The sequence below is a fragment of the Tamandua tetradactyla genome, chromosome 10 (genome assembly GCF_023851605.1).
Source record: "Tamandua tetradactyla isolate mTamTet1 chromosome 10, mTamTet1.pri, whole genome shotgun sequence".
In the NCBI taxonomy this organism is placed as follows: Eukaryota; Metazoa; Chordata; class Mammalia; order Pilosa; family Myrmecophagidae; genus Tamandua; species Tamandua tetradactyla.
The window spans coordinates 27261969-27275741 of record NC_135336.1 but is presented as its reverse complement, the minus strand read 5'-3'; the positions used below and the strand labels follow the sequence as shown (position 1 = coordinate 27275741).

The 13773-nt window shown below is 36.5% G+C and overlaps 1 protein-coding gene across 4 annotated transcripts in view; it reads right to left on the bottom strand.

The window, feature by feature from the left end:
* Positions 1-13773, bottom strand: part of IGSF11 (immunoglobulin superfamily member 11) — a 341723-nt gene that overhangs the window by 30071 nt on the left and 297879 nt on the right. For all 4 annotated transcript variants that reach the window (XM_077118260.1, XM_077118261.1, XM_077118259.1 and 1 more), the window contains 3 exons: positions 9558-9721; positions 8043-8250; positions 6494-6649 (listed from right to left, as the gene is read on the bottom strand). In XM_077118260.1, coding sequence (XP_076974375.1) covers positions 6494-6649; positions 8043-8250; positions 9558-9721 — 528 coding nt within the window. The remainder of the gene's footprint in view (positions 1-6493; positions 6650-8042; positions 8251-9557; positions 9722-13773) is intronic.

The following is a 13773-nucleotide window of genomic DNA, read 5'->3' as shown; positions in this document are numbered from 1 at the left end:
TTGGTCATGATGTATACTTCTTTTAATGTGTTGTTGGATACAATTTGCTAGAATTTTATTGAGGATTTTTGCATATATATTCATTAGAGAGATTGGACTGTAGTTTTCTTTTTTTGTAATATCTTTGCCTGGTTTTGGTATGAGGGTGATGTTGGCTTCATAGAATGAATTAGGTAGTTTTCCCTCCACTTCGATTTTTTTGAAGAGTTTGAGGGGAGTTGGTACTAATTCTTTCTGGAATGTTTGATAGAATTCACATGTGAAGCCGTCTGGTCCTGGACTTTTCTTTTTAGGAAGCTTTTGAATGACTGATTCAATTTTTTTACTTGTGATTGGTTTGTTGAGGTCATCTATTTCTTCTTGAGTCAAAGTTGGTTGTTCATGTCTTTCCAGGAACCCGTCCATTTCATCTAAATTGCTGTATTTATTAGCGTAAAGTTGGTCATAGTATCCTGTTATTACCTCCTTTATTTCTGTGAGGTCAGTAGTTATGCCTCCTCTTCCATTTCTGATCTTATGTATTTGCATCCTCTCTCTTCTTCTTTTTGTCAATCTTGCTAAGGGCCCATCAATCTTATTGATTTTCTCATAGAACCAACTTCTGGTCTTATTGATTTTTCTCTATTGTTTTCATGTTTTCAATTTCATTTATTTCTGCTCTAATCTTTGTTATTTCTTTCCTTTTACTTGCTCTGGGATTAGTTTGCTGTTCTTTCTCCAGTTCTTCCAAGTGGACAGTTAATTCCTGCATTTTTGCTTTTTCTTCTTTTCTGATATAGGCATTTAGGGCAATAAATTTCCCTCTTAGCACTGCCTTTGCTGCGTTCCATAGATTTTGATATGTTGTGTTTTCATTTTCATTCGCCTCAAGGTATTTACTAATTTCTCTTGCAATTTCTTCTTTGACCCACTTGTTGTTTAAGAGTGTGTTGTTGAGCCTCCACGTATTTGTGAATTTTCTAGCACTCCACCTATTATTGATTTCCAACTTCATTCCTTTATGATCTGAGAAAGTGTTGTGTATGATTTCAATCTTTTTAAATTTGTTGAGACTTGCTTTGTGACCCAGCATATGGTCTATCTTTGAGAATGATCCATGAGCACTTGAGAAAAAGGTGTATCCTGCTGTTGTGGGGTGTAATGTCCTATAAATGTCTGTTAAGTCTAGCTCATTTATAGTAATAATCAGATTCTCTATTTCTTTATTGATCCTCTGTCTAGATGTTCTGTCCATTGATGAGAGTGGGGAATTGAAGTCTCCAACTATTATGGTATATGAGTCTATTTCCCTTTTCAGTGTTTGCAGTGTATTCCTCACGTATTTTGGGGCATTCTGGTTCAGTGCGTAAATATTTATGGTTGTTATGTCTTCTTGTTTAATTGTTCCTTTTATTAGTATATAGTGTCCTTCTTTGTCTCTTTTAACTGTTTTACATTTGAAGTCTAATTTGTTGGATATTAGTATAGCCACTCCTGCTCTTTTCTGGTTGTTATTTGCATGAAATATCTTTTCCCAACCTTTCACTTTCAACCTATGTTTATCTTTGGGTCTAAGATGTGTTTCCTGTAGACAGCATATAGAAGGATCCTGTTTTTTAATCCATTCTGCCAGTCTATGTCTTTTGATTGGGGAATTCAGTCCATTAACATTTAGTGTTATTACTGTTTGGATAATATTTTCCTCTACCATTTTGCCTTTTGTATTATATATATCATATCTGATTTTCCTTCTTTCTACACTCTTCTCCATACCTCTCTCATCTGTCTTTTCATATCTGATCTAGTGCTCCCTTTAGTATTTCTTGCAGAACTGGTCTCTTGGTCACAAATTCTCTCAGTGACTTTTTGTCTGAGAATGTTTTAATTTCTCCCTCATTTTTGAAGGACAATTTTGCTGGATATAGGAGTTTTGGTTGGCAGTTTTTCTCTTTTAGTAATTTAAATATATCATCCCATTGTCTTCTAGCTTCCATGGTTTCTACTGAGAAATCTACACATAGTCTTATTGGGTTTCCCTTGTATGTGATGGATTGTTTTTCTCTTGCTGCTTTCAAGATCTTCTCTTTCTCTTTGACCTCTGACATTCTAACTAGTAAGTGTCTTGGAGAACGCCTATTTGGGTCTAATCTCTTTGGGGTGCGCTGCACTTCTTGGATCTGTAATTTTAGGTCTTTCATAAGAGTTGGGAAATTTTCAGTGATAATTTCTTCCATTAGTTTTTCTCCTCCCTTTCCCTTCTCTTCTCCTTCTGGGACACCCACAACACGTATATTTGTGCGTTTCATATTGTCCTTGAGTTCCCTGATACCCTGTTCAAATTTTTCTATTCTTTTCTCGATAGTATCTGTTTCTTTTGGAATTCAGAAGTTCCATCCTCCAAATCACTAATTCTATCTTCTGTGTCTTTAAATCTATCATTGTAGGTATCCATTGTTTTTTCCATCTTTTCTACTTTATCCTTCACTTCCATAAGCTCTGTGATTTGTTTTTTCAGTTTTTCTATTTCTTCTTTTTGTTCAGCCATGTCTTCTTCATGTCCTCCCTCAATTTATCGATTCCATTTTTGAAGAGGTTTTCCATTTCTGTTCGTATATTCAGCATTAGTTGTCTCAGTTCCTGTATCTCATTTGAACTATTGACTTGTTCCTTTGACTGGGCCATATTTTCAATTTTCTGAGCGTGATCCGTTATCTTCTGCTGGCGTCTGCGCATTTAGACAGATTTCCCTGGGTGTTGGACCCAACAGGTTGAAAGATTTTTCTGTGAAATCTCTGGGTTCTGTTTTTCTTATCCTGCCCAGTAGGTGGCGCTCATGGCACACGTTTGTCTGCGGGTCCCACCAGTAAAAGGTGCTGTGGGTCCTTTAACTTTGGAAAACTCTCGCCGTGGGGGAGGTTCGCCAGCCAAAGCGGCTTGGAAGAGTGCCAGCCGGCCCGGGGGTCCGAACATGGGGAGGGTCGCCAGCCGCCGCAGCCTGGGAGAGCGCCCGTCCTAATTTCCTAGTCAGCCCGGGGCGCCAAGCATGGCAGGAGGGCGCCAGCCGCCGCAGCCCGGTAGAGTGCACCGTTCCCAGCCGGACCGGGGAGTCACGTGTTTGGAAGGGACCCCAGTCACCGTTGTCCGCGGCCTGTGGATCTCCGATCCAATTCTCCCAGTTGGTCCGGGGGGCCTCGTGTGGTGGGGGCGCCAGCCGCCGCGGCTTTAGGGGACCGCCTGCCCAATTCTGCCAGCTGGCCCAGGAAGGAGGAAGGGAGGGACTCCGGCCGCTTGCCATCCCACCCAGGAAAGCCCGCGCCCCTCGGTGACCTCACCGGAGCTGGTTCTCCCAGACAGTCAGCTGTTCCAGGATGGGGTACGCTGTCTTTTTGATCTCTGTCGTGGCTCTGGGAGCTGTTCTGTATTGTTTCTACTCCCCTAGTAACTGTTCTGGAGGAGGAAAGGTGAGGGTGGCAAGGCTGTCAAGGACGGTGGCGGAAGAGCCGGTGAAGGCGGAAGAGGGCATGGTGGTGGTTGGAGAGCCGCTGGAGTAGGAGGAGAAAGGGAAGGATAAGATGGCGGATGGATCGCCGCCAGAGCAGAAAGGGAAAGAGAAGGGCAAGATGGCGACGGGAGTGCCGCTGGTGGAGAAAGAGGAAGAGGAGGGCTAGATGGCGGCAGGAGCGCCGGTGGAGAAGGGGGAAGAGGAGGGCTAGATGGCGGCGGGAGCGCTGGCAGAGAAAGAGGAAGAGGAGGGCTGGATGGCGGCGGGAGCGCCGTCGGCGGAGCCAGAAATATTCTTTAGGGCTGTTTTTAATTTATTCTAGATTCTAATCTAAGATTCCACATTGCATTTACTTGTCTTGACTTGTTAGTCTCTTTCAGTATGGAATAGTTCCTCAATCTTTGTCATTTTTGAAGAGTACATGCCCATTCCTCAATTCGGGTTTGCTTGATGTTTCCTCCAGATTAGATTCAGGTTATATGTTTTTAGCAGGAATACCACAGAAATTCTGTTGTATCCTTCTCAGTACATATATTAGGACATGATCTCAGTCTGTCACAGTACCTGGCATGTTAATTTGATCATTTGGTTAAAGGGGTAACCACCAGGTTTCTCCACTGCAAAGTTACTATTTTTCCTTTGTAATTATTAAGTAATTTGTAGAGATATACTTTGAAACTATGCAAATGCACTGCCCTCATCAACCTTTCACCCATTCTTTTGACTTCAATAATTTTCTAACTCCATTATTCCTTCTATATACAGAGTTAGCGTTACACTCTAAGAAAAGGCTTTCCTTTCTTCCCATTTGTGTGTATCACTACAGATTCGAGGATATTCATTTTATTCAATGGACTATATATATTTTTTTAATGTTCAGATTGCCCCAAATTTTTCCAGAGGGAGCTCCTTCAAGCTAGCCCTGACTTTTAAGGATAATTTTAATTCCCAAATATTATGCTTGTCCCCATCCAGAGTTCTAGGATGTCTTCCCCTGATGTCAAATGTCATTTTCTCAGAGAATACATCCTGAGTTTATAATAAACAACTACAAACATGATTAGAAAAGTAAATATGAAGGAATCTATCTAAATTATTTGAAGATTATATGCTGTTTTGAGACCTACTTTATTAATACTTATATCAAGTGGTGAATTTTAATTTAAAGATCTAATTTAAGGTACATTATTATGATAGGTGAGGTTATCTGAAATAATTCTGAAAACCAATCAGAAGTTTGAATTATAAAAGACAAAGGTTATATTGTTGGCACCTGAGTTCACCTTTATACCTAAAATACTAAATAATACTCATTGCAAAGAGGATACCAAGAAGTCTGATTGATATATGCTTATCCAGAAACACACAGGCATGGAAGGCTCTTTTAACAGATACTTCCCAATTTACACACAAACACTTTCAAAAGTTCATTTGTAATTCCAAACTCAATCCAGTATTCCACAGAAATACTATAAATACAAATCATGGAATCTTAGCATGGCTAGAGGACCCTGGAGATGATATTGTTTAACTTTATTATTTTACAAAGATACAACATAGGTCCAGAGCAGTGAACTTTCATAGAGATAGTAACTGGAAGAGTTAGAATATGAATATAGTTTTCTGGATTTCAAGATAAAAGCTGTCTTAAGTATGTCACTTACAATGGTGAGATTAACAAATTAGCCACAAAAAAGCTCCTTAGCTAACAGTGTGACTGAAACACTTAGCAAATGAACAATCACTAGGGAAAAACAATATTGCAATAATCATCATTAAAGTAAACCAAAAGTAGTTATGCTGAAAAGAAATTTTATTTAAATAATGAATTTTGGGCTAGATTAATTTAAAAAAATTCATGGAACTGCACAACACAGTGACCCTAAGTTAAACCATGGACTATAATTAATAGTACACTTATAAAAATGTACTTTCACCAATTGTAACAAATATACCACACCAATGCAAAGTGTTAATAATAGGGTGGTATATGGGAACCCTGTATTTTAAGCATGATTGTTCTGTAAATCCACAACTTCTCTAATAAGAGAAAAAAGTAAGGGAAAAAAAGATAACAGAAAGGCATATTAACATTTCTGTTGAATTCTTAGAAGAAACCTATAGGCACGTTAGAGGCTGGGGGCCATAGTTCTGTAACATGTCTAATTTCACCATATAACTTTGGAGTTTCCTTTTCCATGACTGACATGTACCATCAACAAAATTCTAACTTATCAAGTATAATCCAAGTTGTTTAGGGTTTTTGCATTAACTTCCAACTCTTTTTATTTAAGATTTGTAACTCTACCCAGAGAAAAACACAAGAAACATTTTCTGTATAAGAGATAATGCAACACTCAAGACTGCTAAACTTTTTCTTGAAATAGAAGATTTTATATAGAAATACATATTTCTTCTCATTTTACTTCAGAAAGTCTTAATTTTTCAAGGTTGTCTACTTTAATATCAAATTAAAATAGTCAAATTACATGTAGAAAACCATTAATAATACTCATGTCTCCTTCATCTTTACCTGTCTGGTGAGATCAACTCCTGGATTTCCGGTGATCTGAGGCCTTTTCCTGTTCTTTTTCCCATCTTCCTCCTCTAATTAGACTTGAGGCTGAAAACAGGAGGATTAACCCTCTCATGACCATGCTGATGCTTCTCATACTAAAACAGGCATTGTGCCTCAAGTAGGAAGTGGATTCCCAATGAATACTTTCAAAGATTGTCTTACAAGAAGTCACCATGTAGCTATTTAAAATCTTCACTATAACAGGTCAGAATGTTCATATAGTTATCCTGGATGAGACATTTCATAAAGGCAGCACAGGAGAAAGAAAATGTTTTATACCTTTAAAGTTGAATACATACAGTGATCCAGATAGCATTTTCAGAAATTACTAATACACTGTTATTTTTCAAAATCTATTACTTTGCAAATTCCATCACCAGAATCAGAATTTTCCATGACAACTAATTAAATGGGTACAGCAATGCCATACATACCCTGAGTGGCTGTTGGAGGTAGTTTGAGGGTATTGTCTAATTTCTCCCAGAGATAAGTTGGTCGAGGAATGCCTTCCTCTGAGCTACAAAGCAGGATGACATCACTGCCAATATCCTGGGATCCTTGGATTTGGCAGTGTGGAGCAGAAGGAGGAACTATAATAGGAGGAGAAAGCAGTAAGTACACATTTACTAAGATCGAAGTGACAACAGAACAGACATCAACATTCCGTACTGGACCTCAGATAACACTGCTTTTGGAACACATAACAGGAGAGTCTTTCAAGGGTAAAGCCAGAGAAGAGTTATGTACTAATACAGAGGCTGGAGCATTGGTACTTCATAAGGGGGGAAGTTTAGACTGAGGTTCAAGTGTACCTACTAGTTCACAGAAATGCAGTGGACGTTTTCCAGTCACTAAGACAGATAAGACCCCAAGGGACATGAAATTAAGAATTAGAAATAAGAATACTAAAGGAAGAAGGTGGAGGTTTATAGCTAAAGCAAGCAAATAAAAACATAAACTAATCCCACGGTTTGATGTCATATATTGGGGACATCAAACCGTTTATAAGTAGAGTTTAAATCCAAGTGATGACATGTGTAATGATAATGGCTTTTCAATAAATGTGTCCACCCTTTCAAAAATGAATGAATGGATGAAAGAGGAATGTAGGTTATATAGTGGAACCAGGAAAGAGAGTAGGTGAGGGGAGATAAAGTGATGAATGTGTGAGTAAGAAGCGTAAAAATCTCAAAGAATCTTAAATGCTTTGATGGAGTAAACCAATCTCAGTTATACTGCCTCTGACATTGCCACTGTGAAATTATAAGGGGAAAAAACAAAATAATTCTGTGAAGGTAGCATTAACTGTAAGATAAATGAAAGGCTTTTTTCCTTCCTTTAAACAAATGAAAAAATAAGTAAACTTGGAAACTGTAGGAAGCCAGTTACCTAATTTACAGGTATAAGCACTAGAATGTACTCAGTCCTCAGAATACTTTTAAATCTGTAAAATTTTTAATATATTATAATGGATAAGATTTTTAGAATAGAAATTTCCAATCTGCTCCTTAGTTTTCATGTTTTGTTTGAAGATCAGAAGAACCAAGTACCAAGGCTATAGCATATTCTCATCCAAGGAGGGAAAACGGCAAGAATCCCCAACACTGATATTTTCAGTGATTCAACAATGGAAGAGAAAAAATAGGAGGGAGTTTGACAAGGAATCAGGAAGTAGATTCTGACACTTGAGTAGGATGGAGGAGAAAAGTGAAAGGTCATCTTTGATTGGCATTTTAGACCACCCTTCTTCATTATCAGAAAAATGCCCTTGAGATGTAGGCTTTAGAAAGTCACCTGAAAGAAGGTGGGAACATTATGTGCAAGAAGTATAGAGTTGCAAAAGTAGAGCCAGGACTTAGAGGAGAGAATATAGGAAAAGACACCAGCAAACTGAGACTGTAGAAAGAAGAGCAGAAGTAAACGTGCTTGAGAGTAGATTCATAAGTAAAGCCCAAAATGTCTACAAAGTTTCCTATCACTCACCTAATACTGTAAGACCAGTGACCCCAATGTTCCTGCCCCCTCTGTCTGGAAGGTTGTTGACCAAACACTGGTAAGTGCCTGTGTCTGACAGTTGGGTGTTATTAATGAAGATGGATACATTGGTGGCTGGCATGGTGCCTGTAAATCCTACCCTACCGTGGAATTGGGGGGCACCGTCAAACATTTGTCCACCCTGATACAGTATGACCTGCAAAAGAAAGCAAAATAAATAAACTGGTGACTGCATTCCCTCCTCAACACATAGCAATTATCATCTAGTAGAGTAGACTGCCTGTTGGAAAATTTTATTTCTAACCTTAGAGCGGTCACTAACTCTATAGTGTCTGCTCATAGGTATTTCAAGATTCTAAATTCTCACATACCAAATTGGAATAACTCTGTTTCCTTATCTAATTCATGAAAACATAGAAAATGTCTTTAATTATGATCTACCATTAGCTCATATTTTTATCAAATAGAAAAATTAATTCCAAAATGAAAAGTTAAAAAAAAATCAGCAGTGCCATTCCCATGCCTACTAGGTCACAAATGATAAAACACAGTTATAGACTGAAAATAAACAAATGTCATAAAAGGGAAGAATAGTTACAAGTCCATGGTTGCTGTGCTTAAATTAGTATCTCTTTATTAAAATTAACTATTTATAGAAAAGAACTCAAAATGGTGTAACAAAAAGCCCTTTGTCCTGAAAATGAGGGGTCTGGTTCTATTTAAGCTCTTCCTGTAAATTTTTGGGTCACTGTGGTCAAATTTTTTGCCTCTGCCTCTATCACCAACTCCTAAAATGACAAGGGTAAAGCAAAATGATCCCAAAGATTCAGTCTAACTATAAAAATCCTGTGGTTTGATGAAACAAAAGAAGCTTCTATAAAATATATATTTGAATTTCATAACAGAAAATTTAGCTTATGGGATATTTTAGATTGTAATAAGTTTTACAAAGCAGAAAAGTTTCAAAAAAGAAGTAAGTTACTTGGGGGAAAAAGGAATAGTCATGATCACAATTCTTTAATTTTCTCAGCATTATTTTCTGCAGTGGGTATTACACTAGCCAAATAGAAGGAAGTACTACTATTTAATGTTCGTTCCTTACTATTATCACTATTTTCTTTGCATATTATCACTATTTTTAAAAAAGTATTCTCATCTACCTGTGTCAACACCAATCCCTTCCTGTCAAAATATGCTTGTTTTTTTGGTCTTTGTATTTCCTGTCAGTAATGTCTTCAATAAAATTCTATGTTCCTACATAAAAGGGTCCCCTTAATATCTGATAATTAAAAAAAGAAGTCTTTTAAAAAGAGGATCACCTCTTCTAACAGTTGCCTGATAATGAACAGGGCTAGGACTTAAAATAGCATCAGCATGATGCAAATGCCCCCTATATTAGAAATCAAATATGTACTCAGGGTATTTCCCTACCCACCTCTTTTAAAAAGATTAATATTTTAGACATAGCACAGGATAAATATGTATTTCATAGAACAGAAGTACCTGTTCGGGTTGGTTAGCATTGGAGAGTGGAATGACCATCCAAATGACATTGAGGTTAATGAGGGCAGCACTGGTAGTGAAGGTACAGGGCAGTACTGCCGTCTGACCCCGGGCCACTTGGATACTTCCAGGACTCTCTGAAACTTCCAGGGAAGCTGCAACACCTACAGAAGAAGGAACAAGGAAGTTATGTACTCACTCATTCCTGATAGCTCAACCTCCCTCAAAAAAGTTTTATGTGTTTTACATCATTGATATTGTGAACACAGTGACATGATAGCCTTACAAAGCAGCTATGACCATCACTGAATCAAAATAACAAAAACAGCCCATTCTTTTATCTCCTAGAAACTACAGTGTAAAAATACTGGAGACTACTCTGTTGGATAAGACACTACTTGGACAGATTTAAAAACAACATGGGAGAATTCAACTGACAGGGTTTGAGCAAAACCTGCAATGGTGACATGAGACAAGAAATAAAATGTAAATCTTTAAAGCATCATTTACAGGAACACACCACCCCAAAATTAAATGTTTACATATAAATCTAACAAAATACATGCAGAAAACTATATGAAACTATATGATCAAAAATCAAACAATTCTAAATACATGGGAAGACATAAAGGTTTAAGGACTGGAACATTCAACATTTAAGATGCCAATTCTCCCCATACTGATCTATAGATTTACAATAATCCCAATGAAAATCCAACAGGTTTTTTGTAGATATCAACAAATTAATTCTAAAACTTAAATGAAAAGGCAAAGAATTAAAATAGTCAAAACAATATGGAAAAAGAATTACAACTTGGAAAACACAGTATCTTATTTGAAAATTCACTTTAAAGCATAGTAATCAAGATTGTATGAGGCTTGCATAAGGATAGGTATATATATAAAAGGTATAAGATTGCCAGTTCTGAAATGAATCCTTATGCTTATGGTCAACTGCTTTTCAACAAAGGTATAAGACAATTAAATAGGGAAAAGAATACTCTTTTCAGCAATTGGTAGTGAGACAATCTGATACTCATATGCAAAAATATGTACTTTGACCCTTATCTCACAGTACCATATGATAAAATAAACTCAAAATTATCACAGACATAAATATAAGACTTAAAACTATAAAACTTCTAGAAGTAAACATAGGAGAAAATCTTTTGGGGCTAGTTAAAGAGGTCTCAGATATGTCATCAAAACCATGAATCATAAAAGAAAACACATTGATAGATTGTACATCATTAAAATTTTTTAAAGTTTGTGCTTTAAAAGAATTAAGAAAATAAAAAACCAAAGCATGGGCTGAAAGAAAATATTTGTAAATCATATATCCTGATAAATAGCTTGTATCCAGAATACAGAAAGAACTATTACAACACAATAATAAAAGACAAACAACCTAATTTTTATATGAACAAAAGATTTGAATAGACATTTTACCAAGGAGCACATACAAATAGCTAATAAGCATTTGGAAAAATGTTCAGCATTACTCATTAGGGAAATGCATGTTTAAGCCATAAAAAGACCACCACACATCCACTGGAATGGCTGTAATTAAGACAACACCAAGGTGCCGGTGAGGACGTGGAGAAACAAATCTTCATGCGTTGTTGATGGAAATGTAAAACAGGACAGCTGTTTTGAAAAATAGTGCCATAATTTGTTAAAACGTTAAATATAAATTTATCATACAACTTAGAAATACCATTCCGAGTAAATCTAGCCAATTACAATAAAAATACATGTATACATGTTCACACAAAGACTCAAATGTATGTTCATAGCAGCATTATTCATATTATCCCCATATGTGAAATGATACAAATACCCATTAATTTGTTGATGTATAAACAAACTGTCTATATCCACATAATGGAATACTATTGAGAAACAAAAAACAACAAACTACAGATACATATTACACAATTGGATGGCCCTCTCAAAAACATTTTGCTAAGTGAAAGAAGCCAGAGGGAAAACACTACATACTGTATGATTTCATTCATAGGAAATGCCCAGAAAAGGCAAATTTATAGAGACAGAAAGCAGATCAGTGGTTGCCTAGGAGTAGGGAGGAGGAAGTTAAGATTTATGCAAATAGGCTCAAAGAAACTTTTTAAGGTGATGAAAAAGTTCAAAAGCTGGATTGCTATGATAACTGTACAACTCTATAAATTTACTTAAAATCACTGAACTTTATAGTTTAAATGGGTGAATTCTGTGGAATGTAAATTATACCTCAATAATGTCATTAAAATTCAAAAAAGGAAACAGTGACTCACAGATAGTCAAATCCTGGAAAGTCAAAACCAATTGTTATCTCTTCTAAAAAGAACACATGCCCCCCCGGGATTATAGACCAATATGGGGATAATAGGAGATTAAAATAGGTCAGGGGGGAAAAATTAGGTCAGGGAACCCTACAAAAAGGCAATTCTAAATCCTGAAAAATACCTCAATGAACTTGAGGTCATGGTACCATCTCAAAATGTTTCATTTTCAAGTGATATTATTGCAATTCTCCCCACAAAAAGTAACACTATAACATACTGTTATGGTTACAATTAGTTTAAGAAATAAATTTACATAGCACCTTCCTTCTATAGAATGTCATGTTCTTCACATATAGTCTGCTGATGTTCTCAGGAGTTAAATTTGCAGGATAAAATGTTTCATAAAATAAGCCATCTGTGATAGAATATAAAGCACTTAATAACATCAGGAAAGGCCTCTAAATTATATAACACTAGGGAAAGCCGAAAAAACTTCAGGTGTTAGAGGCAAAAGGGGGTTATTTGACCACAGAGTTAGCAAAAAAATAGGGGAGCAAACTACCTCACAGGGTAAAAGTAAGGTGAGGGAATATGTTTGTTACAATGATTTTAAATGCTACTGTTGATGTTTCTAGGTATAAGCATGGAAGCCCAATCCTCCAAAGAAGAAATAAAGGGAATAGCCCATCCCTCCCCTTATACACTCCACTCTCAATTTACTAATTTCAAGTTGAACTCAAACAATCTTTGACTAAAATTTTTTTAATGGCCAATATCAATTAAGAATGAAGCAAAAGATGTTGATGGGAAAACTGAAAAAAAAAAAGATAGTATTTAACTGGAGGGAAAGAAGATGCTTAGGGTAGGGGTAGGAGCTAGGGAAAACAAAGCAGGTCTGCTGGCAAAGAGAAAGCCTCTGGGACTCAGGAAACTATGAAAACAGTATACCTCTACTTCACATTTTTGTATAAAGTTAGCCCTGATATCTCAAGTATTGAGATGACTGCAGAAAAATGCTTCAGATAAGCTACTTTCAGAACTTGTTAAAGTATGGGTTTAAAGTCAAGATAGAGCTGTTTTGAAATGTGGCTCTTTCATTTACTTCGTTGTGTGGTCCAAAATGAGTCACTTAATCTCTCTGAGTCTGTTTGTTTCATTATCTGTAAACTAGGGCTCAATACTATCATCCTACCATCAAAGGGTACAATGAGGGCATAGCCAGACGCTGAGGATGACTAATGCGCTATTACCACTGCTGGCTAACATTTACGACACACTGGCCATGTACCAAGGCTACACTAAGCACTTTACCTACATTAACTCATTTAATACTATGTGGTATCTACTGACATTATCCCCATTTTACAGAAGAAAAAAAAAAAAAAATGGAGGCTTAAAGAGAATAGGAAACCAGCTCAAGGTCACAATAGCTAGGACATATCTGTCCAAGAGGGCTTTCTGGTAAAATCTCAGTAGAAGGAAGCCAGAAGTGGACTTCTGGATTCCAAGAGGGTATTTTACTGGCAGTCAGGAATACATGTATTTCTGTATATAAATTAATCTCTTGTTGTGTTTTATTTTTCAACTCAGAGTGATAAGAAAAGTTGTGTAGTCTGTTTAAGTTTTAGGGAGAGGAGAACCGGCTCCTGTATAAATTTAAATGGATGTGAAAAGAAAATAAAGTTGCCTTGTGATTGTATCTCAGGATTCCTATTTAACATACTGGTAGCACCGAGTCATCAAAAATTTCTCAGTGAGAGTAAAGAGGAGAGAAATGGGTGTTTCATTACACTTTAAATTCTTAATTTAAAAATTTTTTAAATTTCATAATTTTATGAAAAAAAAACCCCACCTAAAATCCTATTTCCTCTTAAAGTATATTTCTGTGTTTAAGGTTCTGGCAAATTACAAACTTCAATGCTAAATAATGG